The following is a 22994-nucleotide window of genomic DNA, read 5'->3' as shown; positions in this document are numbered from 1 at the left end:
CCTTTCCTCGACAATATTATCTACAAACGATTCTTTCCAGCATCAGATCACCTACATATCGAAACGTTACGTATCGTTTCTACGTGCACTTTGCAGTAGAACCAAATGCAGTCACTTCGCGCGCACATATTAACGCTGTCGCGAATCGAGTTTCGTTGATCGGTACGAGTTCTCCATATTCGTGTTTTCGAACCAATGTCCACGAATTGATTCAAACAGTTGCTCGTTCGGTACGTGTTCCGGTACGCGTTCGATCATTGGCCAAACGGTTTCGCCGCGCGGATCCTCTTTCGTAAGTTTGGAAACCGACGCGTGCTCGCTCGATCGGATCGCAATTTATCATAACGAATTGGTATTATGCTCGATTCGAAAACGAGGCCGCGGCATTGAAGCGGAGACCTCGCGTGTGGGCTCTTCTCTCCTTCCTCCTCCATCCCTGCGATAATTAACGGTCGTCACGGAAATGAAACGGTCGTGGTGCACGCGAGCGCGACCATGAGCAAAACGGGGTAATAACGTTACGCCGTGTGTACGTCTGCATTCGGTGGACCACCGTTGGCGTAGAACAGTCGCCGGGATAAATTCATTCGTTATTTCCGGCTCGGCTGTGCAACGGCCGGACCGAAAGCTGCAGCCGGAATTAGCTGACCGGAAACTGATCCTCCGTAACGCGAACCGTCGCACCGAAAAATTTCAGTCACCGTGGGAAACGAAAAGCCACCGTGGCCCCACTCGCTTTCGTTCGATCGCGACGTGAATAATCGTTCGCGTGATTCTTTCCCCGATCCCGATTCTGTGTTTTGTACGTTTTCCTCGGGACGAGTTAATCGGTATCACCTCGAAATCAACGTCGGCACACGCGAGCTGGAATTCCGGTGAAAAAAGTTGCGCGATAAAGGAACATTTCGATGGGAAGCATCGAATCGGACCAGCTCGAGGCGAACTCGCTCGTTGACGTTATGAATTTTAACTGTAGTCAAATACGCGGAAAGTTTTGCGTAACGAAAACTGTCACGTGTCTGGTGAATAATCGACAAGATATTTTTATTCCGTTCCCGATGTGGTCGAGATGACGAGAAATGTAACGCCAGAAGTTTGGTAACGGAGCTGGAACAACTTTAGGAAGAACTTGTATCCGAAGTTTCGAATTTGTATATGTTTAGGCGAGAGAGTGGGAAATCAGAGTATGCGTGATACAGTGAGATGGGGATAACTTTGTGACAATCTGACAGAAAAGGCTGTGGAAACACTTCGTAAAAATGGATTACCTTTGTTGGAAGACTGTAGCGAAATTGTTGCAACGGTACGTAAGGAAAGAGAACGTAAAATGAAGAAGGAATTACTGTATGAACTTTATAAAGGCTATTAAAAGAACGAAAACTAGATTCGAGGAACTTGCGTGTCTTATTTGCTTTTGCTACTTCGCTCTTAAAAATGTTGCAAAAAGGATTTCCTCTACGAATACTATCAGCCTTCTCTGTCAAGCTGTCACAAAATTACCCCGATCATAAACATAGAGAGTGTCCCAATCATCACCGATCGATTTACTTCTTTTCTCGAATCGTTAGCGTCAAAGATCGCAATTTTTCGTAATACTCTTGAATAATTTCCACGCGTTCTTTCACCGTGTAGCAATTCAAATCGACCGGTGATGAATGGGACATCCTGTATACAAATTCGAAACTTCGAATACAAGTTCTTTCTAAAGTTGTTTCAGCTCCGATACCAAACTTCTGGCGTAATTTTTTTCATCATTTTTTACACCTCGAGCAAATGTGATCGGGACGATTTTGAGAAAACGGTGCTCGAATGTGTAAATAATCGCGAATTGCGTTCGATCGGTCAAGTGGTATAGAGATGGTACCTGGACAGACACATAGAATAAGAATGTTCCCCGGTCAGACTAACAAAACGATGTATTATACGTGTCTGGAACGAACGATCTACTCGATCTGGTATGGACAACAGTGTTAACCGTATCTCGTCGCACGTGTAAAATAGAAACAGTCACCGAGTGCAAACGTAGAATGGGACCGGGTGAATGGTACGGTAACTACTTTAACCCTTTGATTACGGCACGCTTGGGACTAAACGCGCTCGCGGTATACAGCTCGCGGGACAGTTACTATTCTACGTTAGGTTAGGAAACGTTCTACCGTTTATGACGTTAGAGGCGTTTACGAGCCGAATTAAGTTTCTTTGCGAGTTTCCCCTCGTAAAGTAAATTGAGGTAATTTATTACACCTATTAGAAGCCTTTACGAATGCAACACAGTATATTCCAATATATCTCAATAAATATAACACTTTTAACGTTCAAGACACCTGTTGCAGCGCACTTAAGACCCTCGAACACCCTCGCACCTTCGTTTCGCTCTTATTGTCCGGAAACCGTAGCAATCTGGGATTCTTCGACAATTGTATGGAACAATTCAGCTATTATTTTGCAGTCCGATTTCCAAGAGCCTCTCGGACGATATCTTTTCGGTGAAAGAGGAAAGAGTCGCTCTTACTTTCGAAAAATGTGCATACGCGCTTGAATAACTTACACGCGTTCTTTCACCGTGTACTTCTCCACGATTAATTTCCCATCCGTCTAGACGACGTGTGTCGAGTTTCAAATAAATCGGTTCGACGTTTCAAAATTAGCGCGAAATTCAAATCGACCGGTGACGACTGGGACACCCTGTACAAGCGGTTCTCATTGGCTCGCCCTGTATTCCCTGCCGGTAAACAACTTTTAGAAAACGTATGCCTACACTTTTCGCAAATGACTGTTTACCGTTACAGGACCTATATACGCAACTTCCGTAAACGAACGTTTACCCCCGGAACGCGCTACATACCTATTTCCCAAAGAACTGTTTACCCGAGTAGAGCGCGTATACGTCCCTCTTTCGTAGCCGAAAGATAAAAGATACGGTGGTTCGTTCGCGTGGAAACACGAGACAAACAAACACCGTCTTCGACACGACGCGACACCGGTGCCAGGACCGTTTTTCAAGCGGTGCATACAAACGACGCCGCGTGTAGCCTTTGAAGCGTCACAATCCTTCCGAAAAGCACGCGTAGCTGCGCCAACCGTTCCTGCATGGAATTGATCGATGGGGGAGCGACTCGTGTGCACAGAATTCTCATAAAGGCCACGTCGACGACGCGTCATAAAACGCGGGCCTCCTCTGTTCCCTCGTCGAGCGAAACTCCCGCCAAATCGTCCGCGACCGATATGAAACCCGAGTCTCCGTTAACCGTGAACCGGTGATCGATTTCCGCGAACGATCGGAAATATCGGCCGATGGACCGTGTGCTCGCGCACGCGCACCAACGGATGGCCTTCGAATCCGATTCAATTCACGACGAATACCACCACCACCACCACCACCACCACCACCACCCCCTCCAGTGTGTGCGTGACACACGTGGAGAACGCGTGGATGAGGGAGACCCCCCAGGGGTAAAGGATACTTCGCATGGAAATGAATCGAGGCCAAAGTGGCTCTTGTCCATCGACGAATAGCCGCACGCCGGGCAATAATTCTGAAAAATTGTTCCTTCCCTCGACTCGGTCTGAGATTCCCGCGCATAAATCCCGCTCGTTCCTACGTATCCACGTGATACATCGGTGTTCGCGAGTGTTCCCCGAGAGGCATTAGAGAAGCTCGTATATCCTTCGCGTATGGATACGAAATAGATTTTCGTTCCGCGAAGCTTACCCCCGGTCATTCCATAATTCTTCGCGTATTTAACCCGCGTGTCATGAACAGAACCACCCTTCGTTCGTGTTTCGTTCGAAACGAGTGGCTTCTTCGGACGACTTTCCCTTGATTTTTCGAAATTGAAATTTACGAAGGAACTTTCAAGGACCGGTGGTTTAAATATATTTTATCCTTGTTAGATACACGTGGTACTTGGTCGGAGAGAGTTCTAGGTATACACCGAAGCGTAGGAACGTTTTACGAGTGAACTACACGGAAAATAAAATTCTCCATTAAGAACTCAATTGTCTAGAGGATGAATTTTCTTCTGTTATATTCTTTCTCGATACGGGAAGATATCTTTGGCAATGTTTCTGAAAGAGAGGGTAATGTTACGTCAGGGACACGAGAAAATTCTACGGATAGCTAATGTATGGACGATTAATATTTTCCAATTTGTGCCTAGATATTTTTCTTAATTACAGTTTACACGAACAAAAATCGTAAGCAAAGGCTTACTACGAAGCGAAGTCTGATTAGGATTTTTCATTTTATATTCGTTTATGAATTCAAGTTCATTACACTTCAAATTGTAAACGGAGAGCTCCGAACTGATTACCGAAAATCTATACGCTGATTAAATTAATCGACGAACTTTATAGCCGATATACCCCCGATAAACTTGTAAATATCCCTTGCAAAAAATCTCTAGAACTCGACGAATCTTCTCCTTGCGACAAAGTTTCGCCGAAGGCTGTCGTTCTTCTTTGATTACATTTTTCCATCGTTAAGTTTCCTCCTTGCTTGAACGTCCGCGGCAGGAAAGTTCATTAAAGACTTGGGAAAAAATTGTATTAAAGAAAATTAGGGAGTCTCGATAGTTAACTGCATATTAAGGGAAAAGTCAATTTTACCGTGATTACGCATCGAGCGGGCTTATGAACGAATTGTCACCTTAGAAAAGTGTCGAATGGTAAACTACTTATCAAAAATTACTCCACGAAGGGCAAACATAAGTTATTATTGACCAACAAGATCGAACCGAACCGCATTGAATAGATATAAGATACTTTATTAGGAAAATTAATAAAGTCAATCGATAAGTAATTTCGGTTTTCGTACGTATACACGACGTTCGTATTTGTTTCTTTTCGTTACGAAACAAATATTAAGTAGAAAATTAACGAAGAGTTTTTAAATACGAAAGAGAGCTTTCTAAATATTGCCCATTCCGGAATTAAAGTTTCATATTTTAAGCTTCTCTTCGTACGAAGAATTTTACGTAAAATGTAACCGTAAATTATTTCAAGCTACAAGTATAAAAGGAAATAGATAAAAAGTAACTGAAATTCTGTTATATAAAAATATTAATATATATTCGACCGAAGTGTCCAATACGGCGGTACGAAGTCATCGCGAAATTATCAGATGATATTATTCTAATCTAAATCGCGCAAAGATTAATACTTGAGTGTGACACCAAGAGACTTCGAGAGACTTTTCATCGCGTTACAAATATCGGTATCGGTGCAGACCGTTATATTCCGTATCATAACGGAGTGCAATAACGGAACAGTCCCAGTTGCGTGATTTTACGAGTGCGTCGTTCAATTTCCTCTCTCGTCCCGTATCGACGACGACGACGGGCGTGCATTGATAAGAGGCTTCGAGATAGCCCGAACGTAATTGGAACATTGAGACAGCGCAGCTGGCTAACTATGCATACCGTTACCGGCGTTAGTATTCCGTCGCATTGCCAACTGTTAGATCCAATTTAATGTTCTGCTCGCTCCTTGGATTTCAGATCTGGACACGATGCTATATGGATACACGAACAACATATACGTGCTGGACCATACACCTGAATCGTTGCCGGTGAGTACAATTTAGAACACCGCGGGCTAGTTAGACGCGACTGTTACCACAGATTGCCTTCCCCTATGTTCGTGCGTTTAACTTTATCGTTGAGATCGCTGTTTACACGGCACGTCGGGGCACGTTGCACGGCTTCAAATTAATACTCGTCGTATCGATGAAACCACGAGTATAACGCGACACCGCCGAGCTGAAACTTTCATTCAGAAATCTTGTACAACGAGTGAAACACCGTCGAACAATTGTTCGAATGTCGTAGCATTTCGACGCGGTACATTGGGTTGTACGGAAAGTGATTTCGTTTTCTAAAATGGAGAGTATACAATTTAATAAAATGTTTATACGCTTTGGAAAAATCGTGTTTCATTTTCACCGAAAAAAAAAAATACGAAATGACTTTCCGAACGATCTAATAAAATCGAGAATTTGTAATTTTGTACTCGTGAAATACTATCCCTTGCTCGACGCGATTGAAAAATATTCTGTTTGTTTAAACACTTGATAATAGATTACGAACGGGTTGAACGAATCGTATAAATTTGAAAGTAATGTTTTACACATTGATAATGGTCGAAGTTGCCAGTCGTTGGTATTCTTGTACTCTCGGAGGTAATACGTGAGGGTGATATCTCAAAGAGGAAGGTAGAGGAAGGTAGAGGAAGGTATGTTTCTGACTTTCCCATCTGTGCGCATTATCCAAGGGTTCGTGGAACACGACTTGGGAAAACTAATAGTCCGAGTGACTCGAGGTTTGACCCAAGTGCATTAGGTGTCCACGAATCCCAATTTATGGCGTCACTGGCAATAAAACAATTCCCAAAATACGAGAGGAATCCTCCCTGTCCTCGCCTAGCTACTGCAAGAAAAATACGAGGGAAATTCACTTTTTCGTCCATAAAATGCATTGAATAAAAACACCGCTAACGGTCATTAATTTACGCGATACGACCAATAGCGAAATTCCGATCTCTGAATCCGGAATTTCATACACGGTCGTTCTTTTCGGCTCTCCAGAATATTTTTCGTTCCCCGATCAAATTTTTGACCGTATTCTTAAAGTTCTACTCGGAGTGCTGCGTTCATTCCGCGCGATACGCAAACTTGAACCGCGCGGCGTTCCGCTAACCGAAAATTTAATTGAATTCGGCGATACTGGATCGCGTTCGACTTTGTTTCCAATTAAACTTGGCTTCCGTCCGTTTCGACGAACAGTCGAGTTTAATAATAATCGTGCAGGGACGGCGCGCAAATTTCTCGCAGCGGTTCTCACAAGCGCGCGCGTTGAAATAACGAAGCGCGTAAATTTCAGGGTGAATTGAATCGATTAGTCGGCGGAGAAGGGAATTTTCCAAAATTTTCTTCATCTACCTCGACAAAAAATACTATATTTGCATTACATCCCGAATGAGAATCAAAGACGTACTTGCTCGTGGTGTTGACAAGTAAAATAATGATAGAAATTATCAGAAGAAACATAGATACTATATTCGATTTTATACCAAAACGGACAATGAATTGCATATATTAAAAGCTACGAAAAAACAATTAATAGATTAAAAACAAATACATGAATATATCAATGAAATGTCAAAGAATAAAACACACAGATAAATTGTACGACTCTGAATTACCTATAGGTTCTTAAATTTTGCGCAGAACAATCGGAGTTCGGTATTAAGAAAAAATTAGTCTTCGTGCGTGTCGCAGAATTGTATAAATAAATTGGTGCGGTGTAAACAAATACTACTGAGTAATTGGCGTGCCTAAAATGTTGAAAGAGGTACATGCGTCACGGTTCCTGTAAAAATGGTCAGCTACAAACGCGAGTCACTTTGAACGTTGCAACCGCTTTATTTTGTTGTTCAATATTAATCACCGGTTAAACAGTTCACCGTGTCACGTATCATTGTCCATCGAACGAAGCGACGCACTTAATTATCCGGTTTTACACGCTGCCAGAAAACCTTTGTGCCTGGAACGAGGAACAGCGTTACCGAAATGGTCCGCGTGAAACGTGGTCGCGTTATGAATTAAGTTAATTAGCCGTCGAACAAATGGATCCTGCTCGTTAGCGGCAGCTGAGCTTCGGTTCCCGTCGACGGTGTGGTTACAAGTGAAACCGTCGTGTAAAAGTGACGCATTTTCGCACGATTACACGTACGATATCATACGTAAACGAAAATAAGTATAATTTATAAAGCACCGAAAGAACGAAAATTTCAAGCACGCGACTCGATGAAATCGAACGCGCTCGTTACAAACGCTCATCGATATCGTAATAAAAAATTGAAGGTCTCGATTTAACCTGTCATCGCCTCTAATATCGTCGATATCGACATTCTGTTCTCAAAAAGTGGAGCTCGATCAAGCAGTGTACTCTTTCGAATAAAAATATGAATATAATCGTCGTAAACTAACTTTCTTCTATCGACGTGTACTCGTTAATTTCATCGTTATACGATAACTGTGTCGCGTCTATTTGGTTTCACGAAATTGATGCACGATCACTGGCTTCGACTGTTGATATTACCACTTACATCGAACAGTGCACTTGAAACTGCTCGTAACAAACCGGTGACACTATATCTGGCTTAAATAGCGTTACCACCGATGGTGATACAGTTATCGTACAATAATTGTCCGGTACTTATTTTTAAAATAAATATCATTCGCTAGAGCGGCGCGCGTAAAATACCTCGGTAACGTAAATTTGACGATTCGAGACAGAAACTTTATCCGATATACACGATAAAACTCGGGATAGAAACTTTATCCAATATAGAAGATGGAATTTAGAATCTTCGTTAGAAGCCACATTCGAACGTGATCACTCCACCGGTATAGAGGCCTGTGTACCGTAATCACCCCATCGTCTCTTTCCGTTGAAGTTTCCGACGCAAACGACGGAACAAAGGGAACGAAGAAGGATCGTCGTTGTTAGCGGCGTAACGTCTTCACTCGTTGTCTTCGTTAACACTTTCCCCGTGTACTACTCATTTCCTGTACTTCTGTTCCAAGTACCCTCGCTACACATTTCTTTCATAGAACTTTGCAAAGTTCACAGAACGACCGAAAATAAGGAATACTTGTTACTTTCCATTGACAATGACTCTATTTTAAGTGACGTAACTATCCACCGAAAGGTTCGCTTAATTTCCGTCCGCTCTACGAATTTGTAAATCGTATTCATAGCAACGTAATACATTTCTTTCATAGAACTATACAAAGTTCATAGAACGACCGAAAATAAGAAATACTTGTTACTTTCCACTGACAATGACTCTATTTTAAGTGACATATCTACCGAAAGGTTCGCTTAATTTCCGTCCGTTCAACGAATTTGTAAATCGTATCGTCGAAATCTCACGGAGGGGGACACTTCGCGGATGTTCCTCGTCAGACACGCGTTGATTGGGTCGCACATGTGTTGGACATATCGTCTACGGAACATCTCTATATGTACCATATACAGAACGTTTCGTATGCCATGTGTACACAAGGGCAAACGTAATTTGCAGGAATCTCGATTCCGTGGCGACATAGACATTGAATTTCCGCTATCTCGCCGCGGAGAATTGAATCGATCAATCAGTCGCATTCACGGTAATTAGGTTGCAGGGTAAAGTGTTTACCGACCGGCACCAGCAGGACGCGTTTATATTTCGATAGGGCCCCTTGCGACCCACGCGGTTCGATTCGTTTCGCTGCAATTACGGCCAATGCGCGGGGAGGGGGGCTACAAAAATATTTTACTTTCAGAGACGTTACGGGGAAATTAACGGCCGGAAGCCTGGCCAGCTTATTTGTTCGCGAACCGTGGCCTGGCTCTGCCTCGATGTTTGAATACGATCATCGGGCCCGTGGTTTGCCTATCGCCGTGTACATTTCGCGAGAGCACTCGCCGCGAATGGCTTTAATCGTTCGTAAATTTCGTTACAATAATTCGAGCATTTCCCCGTCATAGCGCCCGGTGATCCGAGCAGTTTCAAAATGCGCGAAAGGAATCTAATTCTCGTCTTTTCCGCGTGCATTTGCACGGTGCATTATCGTCGTGTTCGAAGCTGAATTCTTTTCCTTCCTTATTAGAGAGAATGGAGGGAAAATTCGTGTAATTTTTTCTTATCAAAGAAGATGGGAAGAAGGTTCGTTTAATTTTTCCTTATTAGAAAGGATAGAGGGTAAGTTCGGTTCATTTTTTTCTTTTTCCTCGTAGAGTGTTTAGTTTGACTTGGGATTATTTTGAAAGAAACTTTTGGAATTTACAAATAACGAATATACACGATAGGAGCGATCGAAAGACCACGGGGAGTAATTAGGATCTGTAAATTTGTCGAGAAAGCGAGATCACGAGTCGAGTATGTGAAACTTGATTCTACGATAAATTTGAAAGAAAATTATTCTCTTCAACGGTCGAAATACAATCGAGTCTTAATACGTGTATTTCCGTTGAAAAAGAATCGACGAAATTGCTGCAAGATCTCGTGCAATATTTTCTCTCCCCGTAGGAAAGCAATAATGAAGCGTTACCACGACGATTTCGCCCTTCCTTTTCCCATGGATTCGTACGGCTGGAGAATTTCTGGAAATACGTACCGTATCAACAGCGACGCAAAGAAACTTTCGCCATCCGAGAACTTCGAGGAACTTCAGACATATCGCGTTCTTTGTAAACATGTACGCGGGCGCCTCGCGGCGTTATAGAAAACCAACCGCGGGGCTTCACGGTAACTTCGATAAACGAGCTCGTTAAAGGATACCTTCGTTCGAGAATGCTTCCCTTATTTCGGTAAGAGAGAAATCGAGGGAAAAATCACGGTTCGTTTACGATTTTCCGATCTTTAACGACAACCAACGAAGCGATCCGCGACCGACGTTATTCAATTACGAGTCGTGTTTCCGGTTAACGATTCGATTCGGACGAAGGATCGTTAGTTTCGCGAGATGGCTCGCTCGATCCTTCGATTTGGGAAAATTCTCATCGGGATGTATTCTTGGACGTTGAGGTCGATATTCCTTTCAAGGATGCCGGAGGACAGAAATTTGCGCGGAAAAAGTCCGGTGTTAACTTATCCTTTCCAGCGAGCTATTTATCAGAGAAGAAGGGACTCGTGGAGAAGTTCGCGTGCTGCTGGAAATACGAGAGGAGACTGGATACGTTTCCCACGGGAGCACAGTGGACTCTGTCTAGCAGGCGCACCCGATACATCGAATCGGGTTTCTACTTGTTATCTACCAACATTTGATCTCTTTGCCATTTCCCCGTCGGCTCTTTTGTCCAGTGTCCGGGATCCTGGAGACGACGTTTCCTTCCCCGGCACGTCCACCGCGCCGCGACGGAAGTAAAGATCGTCCAATTGCCCGGAGGAGAATGGTGGACCCCTTTACGCCGCGGAGGAAAATAATTGCTGCGGGACATTTTACGCCATGGGTACGGATAAACGCGACGGGCTAATCCTCTGTGATCAAACTTTCTTAACTTTCTGTACCGCTGATTCCGGTGCGCGATCTGTCTTCTTAAAGGGGATTTCTGCCTCGGAACGCTGCAAACCGGGCTTTCTTCGTGAATTTTTTCCTTCGACACCGTTGATAACAAGTATTCGAAATTTATTACGTTTGTTTCTACATATTTACAGAAAGTGTACATTATTTTTTTTTTTACGCTGAGATACTTATTAGTTGCAGAAATACGCGAACCGAAGTGCTTCGACACGCACTTCTCGGGAAAGGTTCCAAGTTTCTAATTTTTATCGATGCGGAACAAAATAATTATACAGTTCGTTTTTACTTACTCGAGCTTCTTGCGTACATTTTATTACGTTTATTTTGTTCACACTTTTGCGGATGAATGTTCGCCGAAGTGGACTCGAAGTTTCACGTTCGAAACGTACAGTTTAAACATTGCTTATATCTGGCTAATTTATCATCTTTTGTTACATGCTCTTGTGTTCGGTGCGAGTATAGCTATGGTCGGCGCGATAATAAAGAAAAGAGCTTGGACACTGTACTACGGACAATCGAATTGATTGACGAGTGCCGTCATCCCTTTTTTTTGTTTCTGATGAGTTGTGAATGCGATTAAACAGGTGACAAACTAGATGTGATCGATGGTCGCGATAAATCTCAAATCGTTTGCAAGAGTATCAATTTCAAAAATAAATACATCGGTGGTATTTATTCTCGGAGCAAAACCTCTCGAATTATTATTTTCAATGAATTTTTTACAGGCTGTATATTGACCAGGTGGTTGAATGCGCGGTTAAATTTACCAATCAGGGTTTTGTTTAATAAGAATGTATCGAATCTAAATCTCGTTCAGTTTTTATATTATTTTAAATATTGTAACGTAGAATCAACCGCTATAGTTATAAATATAAATTCGTAATTAAATTATTTAGTATTACAACACGGAAAGATCGTTACAAAATTAATTAAATGTCATAAATTAATACGAGTTTGTATTATGTTCGCGTTAAACGATAAACCGAGCCCGAAGAGGTGGAAATAGATTCGACAAATCACAGCTGCGATGGACCACGAGAATACCGATCGAACAAACCGATAGATACTAATTCCAAAAATGACGATTACACTAATCGGTCGTTTACCTCGCCTAATGATTAAACATTGGCCAACTTGGCGCAAAGAATCGCTTCTGAGTAAATTTTCATAACTTTTCCATGCTGGGAACCAACAGCAGTCCGGTCCAAGTTTCTTCGTTTCGGATTCTGTACAAACTACTGTTCAGGACACGTTTCCTGCCCAATATGTTCGCAACGCGTCCAGTTTAACAGGACTTGTCCAGCTATGGCATGAAATCGCTGTCGGTCTCATGAAACTTTAATCGACACCGAAAAGTTCGTGCCCGAGCGACTCAAAGTTTGACCGTACAAACCAAATATTTACTCTTCGCGTCGCTCGCAGAAAGAGAATTTCGTCGCGCGTTTCCACGAAGAGAAGAAGCTTCTCACGGTGAAGCCATTGTTAAGTCTTTAACCGTACAGGTTGTTTAAAATGTGTTTGAACAACTTCGAGAACGTGTCGCCCGGCAAGAAGATTACGCAAGAGCACACAGGTTCGTATCAGATTGTATGGCCAAGACTTTTGTAATTATTCAGCTTGATGAGAATGTACATAGTTGAACACCTTCGAAAATGTGTCACTCGGAAAGAAGATTACGTACGAACACGTAGAACGATTCAAACTGTAAGACCACTTTGAAACATTCGCGGTTGTGCGATAAACGAATGAACACGTGGGCTTGAAACGTCGAATCGTAGTCTTTGGTCCGACTTGAATTTTTGGACGGATCGCTGTACCCGACCGAAGTCCACTGTACCAAATCCATCGATACCGATTCTCGTGGTATCAATTTTCCAAATCGTGATTATCGTTCGATCGTTCAACGTCAGCGCTTGTGATAAGCTTTCATATTCGAAACGAAGAGTCCGACGTTAGCTCGCGAACTCCGAAAGACCAACAAGTACGCACAGAGAACCGACAGAAATCTCGAGGATTAGACGAAAGTACTTAACGAACAAGTGTAACGAATAAACTTTCGCAAACTCCTGGACCAGCTATCGAATCCAGTCCCATTTCCACTTACCACTCTCGAGACCCTTTTCGTGCAAACGTTCGAGGGTACGTTAAGCCCCGAGACGCTCCCCGACGAAGGTTTCAGGCTACGGAACACCCTCTAAAAGTGCATCTTGCTTTCCGTAAACGTTTATGGTTGGCAATAGTTCGAAAGTCCCGGGCCACTCTGACCAGAGAGGGGGATTGGGGGAAAGGCGAAGAAGCTTTTAACTCGCGGATTTCTTTCTTTGGATCGTGCGATTCCTTTATCGAGATTTTCGTCGTTGGTAGCATTCCCGAATCGAAATAAAATAACCCCCCCCCCCCCACTCTCTCCTCGCATTAAATGGATATTTAACAATGTAGCGTCGAAGGCGGACGCGCCCGTTCGATTAATTAACGAGGGTACAGAGTGAAGCAATTGTTTTTTGAATTAATGAAAACCGGCCTCTCTCGCCGGTGCTGATTGAAAATTGCTCGGTTTCGTTCCGCGATATTGCCTGTGATAAATATTTGTACGAATAAAGTCTCGATTGACAGTCTTTCGCTTCGGTGTTGCGCGGGAATACACCGTTATCGGGAATGTTATCATGACGATGCAATTTCTACCCGCTCGTTGCGAGATATACAAACAGGGTTGTACATTTATCGTCTTTGCTGCTTGCTAATTACGATCGTATCCCTCGAGATTATTATTATTATTATTGATCGGTATTACTGCGCGTGGAAGTAAATACATGTTTGCGAGAATCGAGTATTTTTATAGATACGAATGAACCGTTCCTTGCGTATGTAATATCGCTTACGGAAATATTTTACTGGGAATAATATTCTGAAATAGTAGAGAGAAGCTTTATGTTTTGTTTATTTATAGAATACAGCCAGAACACGTTGATGCGTGAAAGGTGAGACGTATCTAAAAATGCTAATTCGAAAATTAACTTGAGATGTATTCTTTCGGCTGAACAAATTGAACAATAATTACAAAATTAACAGTATTACGTATTTGACTTATTTAGAAAGTGGTCGTAGACACACAAAACGACAAACAGTAATAACGAAGGTATGATGTAATTGAGAAACAAGGGAGCAATAGTGTCGTAGTTGATACCGTTCCTTTAAATTTCTGACCATACAATCGAATTTCAACTTGCCTGACCGTAGACGGATATAATACCACTTGTCGGGCCATATAGTGACGTATTGCCCATAAAAAATTCGATATATTGAAATTGAGGTACTCCAAATAAGATATATCGAAATTGAGGTACTCCAAATAAGATATATCGAAATTGCGGTGGTATGGTCGACAATTAGACATAAAAAAAAGAGTTAATAAATTATTGATCAGATAGTCGCATAGCGCAGTCATTTGCCTTTCAAACAAGCTAAAGAGCAATAAAGTGAGGTGATTTTTAACGCGGTTATAACCATTTAACGAGGCCCTTGCTTTTTCATTCCTCGCCTTTCCTTCGTTACTCGAGGACAAGTAGAATTGTCCCCGCCTATTGCAAGACAAGTAGTATTACCTCGTCTATGACTAGACAAGTAGTATGATCCCCGTCTATGGTCAAACAAGTTGCATGGCCCGCGTCTATGGTCAGACAAGTAACACTGACCCCGTCTATGGTCAGACAAGTAGTAAACGGTTAATTCTGTCTATAATACAAAGGACATTAAAGTAACGCAATGGAAAGAACACAAAGTATGGAAATATTTATTTCAAATTGTATTAGATTTAAATTAGGGGTCCAATATCCGAGATAAAAATATTTCAAATATTTTCGTATCACAAAAATGATTTCTCTGATAAAAAAAAAGTCAATTAATTAAAAATAACAATCTCTGGGATTTAAATAAAAAAAATGATTAACGATCGCGGAAATAAAAATTTGTCGCGAACGAAGTTTTCGTAAAATTCGGTGATTCTTCCAATTTCGAGGATCTGTATTTCTTAAACAATTTCGAAAACTGCGAAACGATGATTAAAAGTCTTCACGTTTTCGCGCAGACTGCAATATATTTTAATATGAACAAAATCCCCGACATCTGGAACAAAATGATCGCCGTGAAACGTTCGGTGGATATTTTATCAAAGATTTCGAAACAACGTTCGCTGCACTTCGTTTTTCGCGCAGTTATACATATTCGTCTATGTATGTCGCGTATTATTATTAAAAGTACCGTGTCTACGTAGGACACACTTAACGATACACGGTTTTACGTGTCACTGAATTTTTATAACAACCTCCTGATTTATCTTAACATACCAGTATCATGGCGTCTTCGTAGAATGTTTCTTCGTACGTAAGCCGGATCGTTCCAATTATTTTCTTCCAGCGAAACGATCTCCATGTTCGCATTGTAATAGCGCTAACTACGATCGTTTGTTCCGTATCACGGCGTTCCAGCAACGAGGGGTGGTTTTTAATGATCCGGCACCGATAATTAAGCACGCTAAATCCTATCCACGTGAAATTTCGTCAACAACGCCACCGAGGCTGGCTCAAGATAGCAAGGTATTCCTAAGATTTCCAGGCTCGCCTATCTAACCCATTATCGTGAACTTGCGCACGAACAACGAATTTTTGACGATCTTCAAATTCAGAAATTTAATTAAGCAACTTCGATGGAACGTTTGATAACGCAGTGGAACAATTTCCTCTAAACACTTTGGAGTATTTAGAATTTCCAAAAATTTGCTCCACGGAATGCGATAAACTAAAAATGGTGTTTATCGATAATTCTCAATTATATTTTCTTTTTAACGCGAAGGTTGAATCTCATAGTCGTTGTACTTTCATACTTGGTACGTACCTATTATCGATCTCGCGATATTAGTACTCCATCGTACGCGAAGAACGATTAGGTAGAGTTGTTCGACTTCGCTCGTTGGAGAAAACGAATGCTTTTGTTTTTGAATAAAATATACACGTATACAATTTTTGAAAATGGGCAGCCAGAGGACGATCGTATACGAAGATCGAATAATATACGATCGTAGATCATGCTCTGGTTGAATATATTCTACAATGAACTACTTCGTTCGAGTTTATGAAAAGTGACTTATAAACGAGTGTTATTTACGTCGTAAACACTTCTTGCGTCACACGCGGCAAGAACTTTCCGTAACATAGCGTACCTTCGGTAACTGCCTCGTTCCGTACACAGCTGCGCTACAGTCAAAGGGTTAATCACCCTTTTTTTTTGCTACAGAATCATCCCCTTCGTATACATTACGTCGTACACGTTCCACTTGTACAGTGAATTCTAACTAGAAATTCGTCGATGTTTTTGTTTTCCTTTTCGGAGAATGAGACTCACAATGTTTCGCGAGCATTCGAAGTCGCTCGATTAACGTGCGTATTTTTAATCGTTTTGAAATTCGTAACCAGCCGCGACGCGACTCAAAGAACTCGAACGGGAGTAGGTCGAAAAAACGAGGGGAAGCGTGTCTTTGCACGGGCCACGTGCAAAGGCCTCGTCACGTTCTTCTTTGGATGCTTTTTTTCTCATTCAAGAAAGAGAGAGGGTGCAGACTTTTTGGCGCGGCGCAGCATCGTTAGAAAATCCCTTTCGCCCGGGGCGTCCTCGCGGTGGAAAGTCTCAAAGAGTTCTCTCGCCGATATGAAACGAATGAGACAGCGGAAAAGGACGAGGTACTCGTGAGTACGTCTTACCTCGTTAAGAGAATAATACCCTTCCGGTGCGACGAGTTCTTCCATCCTCGGATGGACTAACGAGAGCCGACGAAGCAGAAACGCGAAAACGATGCCGAACACCTTCGACAAAGACTAATCAGCTGCCCCCGTAGACGCTTGTTGACGCGATCGATCGAATAATCGGCGCAGAATGCAACCTGCGAGCCAGCGATCGAACGTTTCGCGTACGTTGCGATGCTTTAAGTAACTCGACTCGGGGCTCACCTTTTCCAACTACAGGCTAGTACGGATGGATGGACTCGAGAGTCACGATTCTCGACTATTTATCGTGGACTCTGATAACTTCTCGGTGTCGTTATTTGGAGGATTTAAACATCTTTACCAGAGAGCTTGAAGGACATATTCGAGAAAACGTCTGGTAATTATTCACGATGTGTTGTAGAAGGTGGTCACCGAGTATCTTTAATCCAAATTCAGTAATCGCTTATCCGTGGGTTCGAAGTTACAGGCGTTAGAAGATGAAAGGAAAATTGTTATTTATATCCTTGTTGCGCTTACACGCATTTGCATAGATACTAAAGAGTCCGTAGGTAGTTTGCGTAAATCTGTTCGTTTACCTTATCAGCTACTACGTATCGAGTGTTACTCGATCGAAAACCAAGCTTCGAAAACGATGAAATGCGTAATTAACTTCTTATCCTCTTCAAGATCCTGGTCTCGTTACACCTCGTCGTTAGATTCGATCTTTATTGGATCATTGAAACAGAAAATGTAGACCGATGTCAAAAATGAGAATCCAAATGCTACTAAAATTGAAAGAGATATTGATCCATAACATTCGTCGATCTTGCGACAATATCGACGCACTATATAATTAAGAAATACCCATTGACTGTCCATAAAGTGTCCTTCTCGATAATTGTGTCTCGGTGTATCCTCGTTGTACATCTATTCATCGGTTCTACAACCATTGTATATCCATTCATTGGTTGTACAACCATTGTATATCCATTCATCGATTCTACAACCATTATATATCCATTCATCGATTCTACAACCATTGTATATCCATTCATCGATTCTACAACCATTGTATATCCACTCATCGGTTGTACAATCATTGTATATCCATTCACCGATTGTACATTTTCGATGAATGAAACGGCCGGTTGTTACGAAATCGTAGTATACGACTTTGGAACGCGATCGACCGTCGATGACTGAAACGTAACGCGTATCGTTGTGGAACGTCGTTACGATACATTACACGGCCCGTTACGGCGATAGTAACAACGATTAATAATCACATCGAAACGCAGGACATGGACATGCTGCAACTGTTCGCCTCGCCGGCGGGCCGAGCGCTGCTCACGAGCGACAATCGGCCGAGAAGATCGACGTCGACCTCCTCCTTGTCTCGAGAGTCCTCTTCGAGGCTAAAGAGCGGCAGAAGGCCATCGGGTACGGGCATAGTCAGTGCACCGACCTCGCCACCGAGGCAACGCAAATCCAGCGCGGAATTGTACAAAGAGGCTGTCGAGATCCTCGGTCTCACCTGTTCGCTGACCGACAGCTGCCGATGCATCGACTGCCAGGTAGGCATTTTCCATTCTTTACTTTCTCGCTTAACGTAATCTACATTCGATCGATGCGACTCGTTCGAAAGATTGCGTTATGCCATCTGGGAACGAAGACGCTCCAATAGCGGATTTATTTATTTACGAAGCTCGTTGGGGAAACAAATTTTACTGTAAAATAATGAAAATATCGATATTCAACGAATCTTTAACCGAACTCTTTATACCCGTTGAGAAAATTAATAATTGATCGGTAAAGGAAAGGTAAAATAAAAAGTGTGCGTTCTCGATTTTTTTACCGAATAAAATCAAAACGATAAATGTAAGATTTGTGTATCTTCAATCGCTGTAAGGTGATCGATTACCGGGACGTATGCAAATACTTTTGTATCTATTCGTGGCATTCGGATAATACTTATAAAATACTCGAGTATTGAATTATTCGGACGGTATTGTATAATTATACTAGATGCGTATCGATGTTGTCGAGACACTTGTAGGAGGCATCGATTGATCAAGTTAACGTCGGGAAAAATTCGTACAAGAAGACAGCCACGGATGATCGATACTTTCTCGCGTGACTCCTCGTATAGGTACTTAAGAGAAAATATGCAAAGACGAGTAAAATTACCTGGTATTTCCCAGGAACAGGGACCGCGTAAAGGTGGGACGTACCTTTTTCTTCTTTGACAGCGACTCGAAATCCCGGCAGAACGAACCCTTCCCTCTCTTCGAGGGCGCAAAAACCGAGAAAAGAATTAAATTCTCCCCGCAGCGTCCTGTAATCTTCTCCTGTAGCCAGTCCGAGAGCTTCGATGCGTAATTGCGTCCATTTACGGGACCGCTCGCGGCCGTGCATGCAATTAGAGCGAATCAGCAGGGATAATCTTCTAAATTAAGCCAACATTGTCTCGATTTAAAATCTAATCGCCTAACCTTCGTGCGCCAATTACACCTCTCGAACCGTGTGCTTTCACCGATCGAGTTTTTCTTTTCGTTCTCGGTGTCGCGCGTAAACATTCGTTTGTTCCGCTTTAATCGGAGATACATGGGCCGCCAGCGTTCCCATTTGAGAACACTAATGGATGGAAATGAAACGAGGAAGATGGAAACGGGTGTCCGAATTTAATTAAAAATTTTATCGCTTATCCAACGATCTTTGTAATTGCTGTCTCGCGGAGATTGCTGTGTACATTCGCGATTACACGGGGATTTCGGAATCCTAATGAAACGATTCCGGTAACGGTGGAACCTCGTGCGAAAAGATTGGCGAGAAATTAACGGTTGACTTTCGGGCTTCCTCGTTTCCGATTCGCGGTACAAGTATATTTCGAGATCTCCTCGCGGATTCGATATTAAATTGAACCGGTGCGCGCTCGGAGATTTTTCACGCGGAACTTTCGAGCTCGAAGCTCCCGTGTCGGGGCTTTCGAAGGATCAGAGCTTTTCATACCGAACTCGTCAGTGCAGATATTAAATCTGTCACTCGACCATTCACTTTTCTTATCACAAATCAACCATATTCACCGTCGTCCCTAAATTTAACCGCAATTTCTACAGATATAAGTTGTCACACTCGATACGCACACTTTATAATACAAAATTCTACTTGGAGATATTTTGCTTTTAAAAGTCACTACTTCCTCATAGAATTACACACCAGAAGAAGACACATGTACCGCGAATAGCTACGAGAAATACTACCAGTCGTTACGTGACTGCAAATTTTATACAATTCTGGAATACGTTGATATGGAAAACGTGTACAGAACGTATACGGGATGTATTTCGTAAATTAATATTTCGTTTTATAATTCTGCGTGCATTTCGATACAATTTTTTCCGATGCGTAAAATCTGCAATTCGGTTACGCGATAGAAAATTCCGATCTGAAATCATCGAGCAAGAAAATAAATAAGTCAGAGCGCAATATATAAGTTGATCGGTACGAACGATGATTACTATCGTCGCAAGATACGTTAACACTGTTTCTTGTTTCTTTTCAGAGCAACTACTTCGACTGCGACGACGATTGCGGCGACGCGAGAACGGAATTGGCTGCTGGCACTCCCATTCTGCTGGACCATGCTCTCTCGCATCCGTTGGCATGTTCCATACAGTAGCAGCCGAGCATCGCGTAAACATTCCGAAATCGGCCCTCCGTTAGTCCACTCTGCCACATCGCGAAACCGAAAGTGATCGGTCCCGAGACTAAAGCGGCGACGAATCCGCGGCTGCGTCACCTCGGTCCACGAGCAAGAGCTTCGAACGAGGATCACGCGAGCCGCAAGTTCAAGGCGACTCGAATCGACGTGGAACATAACGAAGAACTATCCCGCTCGCTTCCCGAGGCACAGGGTGGTCCAAGTGCCACGAGCTTCCGCGAAGCGAACCTCGAGAACTTACACCGAAGCTCTCGATTCACGCTTCTCCGACGAGTACCCGTGCGTCCTCTTCCGAACTTAATTATATCAATTGCGTTCTTCGCTTCAAGTGAACTCGATTACGTACGTATGGGAGAAGGTTGCCCAAATTGGGCCACTTTTCATCGTTTCTTAAATTATAGCGATACACTTTCGAACAATTTCAACGAGCATCGTTTTGTACTCGTTGAACGACGCGAGAGAAACGAATCTTTCGATTTATTTCAAAGAACCGAGAATACGTTGTACGGTTCGAAAGGAGGGACCGGTTGCTTAATTTGGGCCGTAACGTTACCGCAAGAAAGCGTTGAGTTTCGTATGTAAATATATACGTGTATATACATTTAATTGTACATTGAGCGTTGTATTTCAATAAACGTGTATTTTTATTCATTTTTTCTATCGATGTACCATAGGGAGAATTTTTTTATTCCGCGACTTACCGGTGAACATTTATCGTGAGTCCATATCCGTTGGACCAATCGAAGCATTTGTTCTTTTTCTTTCTTGTATTTTCTTCTTTCTTCCCACCTACGAGTGTTTCCTTACGGGACACGTGCACTGCATATAATCGCACCGAAACGGAAAGAAAAATATCGAGGAAAAGTCGCAAACGAAAATTAATGCCTAAATTAAACCGGTCCAATTTGAGCAACCGAGTGCGGTTCAATTTAAGCGACTCGTTACGTACACACGCGACCCAATTGTTAAGCTCGAAGAATTTTTCGTCGATATTGTTACACGACTACGATATTCTATCATAAATTTACGAAATATTAAAATACATTACCTACCGGGTAGCAAAGCTACGAGAGTCTTGATGTTACGACAAACTCCTCGAAATATTAGATTTTACTGCGTAAAAGAAATCAACCGTGTTGCAGTTCCGTAAGCGAAAGTCGACCAGACAAACGTGATATCATAGTAACGTCGAGAACACGATGCGATAAACGATGTTGTTCTACCAATTTCAACTACTCAACAACGCGGTCCAATTTACGCGGCGGTTCGAATAAGGCAACCTTCCCCTGTTTTCCATAGAGAAACGATACCGGCAATTTTTCAAACGAATACAATAATTGTGAAAATCGTGCTTCCTGAGTTGGTTCAAGCTTGAACGCGTACGCGGAGAGAACGACGAAACTGCAAGCTGTAAGATTCTTGTATTTCAATTGTATTTTTAATTGCGAACACGAGTCCCGGCCGAAAATTTCTCGCGAGCGGATGCGAGAACCCGCGTCTCGGTCGCGATAAATATTCAAGCTCAGCAGCTTTCGATTTTACAGGTCTCGCGTGAATCCATTCGTTCTTCGTTCCCCACGAAAGAAGAGTAATTGTTTCAACGACAGTAACGAAACCCTTTGCGACCGGGCAAATGCAATTTATGGACAATATTAACGGAATAAGTCACACACGCGATCGTTGTCACCGTCGTTGATTTTTCTCGTTTTTCTTTTTTTTTTTTCCGTACAAATCTGGCACACGTCTCTGTACAAACGCTCCGTGAAACGACGCGCGAGAAAAAAAAAAAAAAAAAAACAGCCAGCGATTCGTAGGCGATCGCGACGAACAAATATCGCGAGTAAGAAAATTATTAATCGACCGACGCTCATCACGTTTCACGTTCTCATCGACCGTTTCTACATCATCGCGATAATAAATTACGAGCGGAACGGTGTTGCGTGCGCGCGCGCACGCGCGGCACCGTGAAATAAAAAGCGATAATACGCTCGTCGCCTGGCTCAAATCGGACGAATTTATCGACGCGAAACGACTACATGCCAAAGAAAGAAAAAAAGAAAAAAAGAAAAGGAAAAAAAACCGGAAAATGCGCCAAATTTCTAACGTAATTAACGATAACGATAATAATAACGTTAAACGGTAACCCTAATCAATAATTTCGATCTAGTCGGTAAACGTAACGCGATCACGAGGACGCGTTCGCTATAGGTAAACATTTAAATGGTCCGTCGACGTACACACGGTGTGAGGATTATACATTATATATTATATACATACGTGTATATACATACACATTATATTTACTACACATTTTATTATTATTACATTTACTCGATTAAGTCTAGCAATGTACGTTGTCGAACGTTACGAGCTCGCGAAACAAATCGGATACTGTTGAGAAATTACGTAAAAACGGGGAAAGGGAACGTACGAACGGGAATGTACACGG

General features: G+C 42.5%; 1 protein-coding gene across 1 annotated transcript in view; it reads left to right on the top strand.

The window, feature by feature from the left end:
• The window catches only part of LOC143146756 (uncharacterized), a 202487-nt gene extending 181954 nt beyond the window's left edge, over positions 1-20533 (top strand). The window contains exons 5-7 of the mRNA XM_076311362.1: positions 5499-5569; positions 18123-18398; positions 20387-20533. Coding sequence (XP_076167477.1) covers positions 5499-5569; positions 18123-18398; positions 20387-20503 — 464 coding nt within the window. The 3' untranslated portion in view covers positions 20504-20533. The remainder of the gene's footprint in view (positions 1-5498; positions 5570-18122; positions 18399-20386) is intronic.
• Positions 20534-22994: the final 2461 nt, after the last annotated feature.

The sequence above is a fragment of the Ptiloglossa arizonensis genome, chromosome 5 (assembly GCF_051014685.1).
Source record: "Ptiloglossa arizonensis isolate GNS036 chromosome 5, iyPtiAriz1_principal, whole genome shotgun sequence".
In the NCBI taxonomy this organism is placed as follows: domain Eukaryota; kingdom Metazoa; phylum Arthropoda; class Insecta; order Hymenoptera; family Colletidae; genus Ptiloglossa; species Ptiloglossa arizonensis.
The sequence above is the reverse complement of the archived record's forward strand: the minus strand, read 5'-3'. Positions and strand labels throughout refer to the sequence as shown.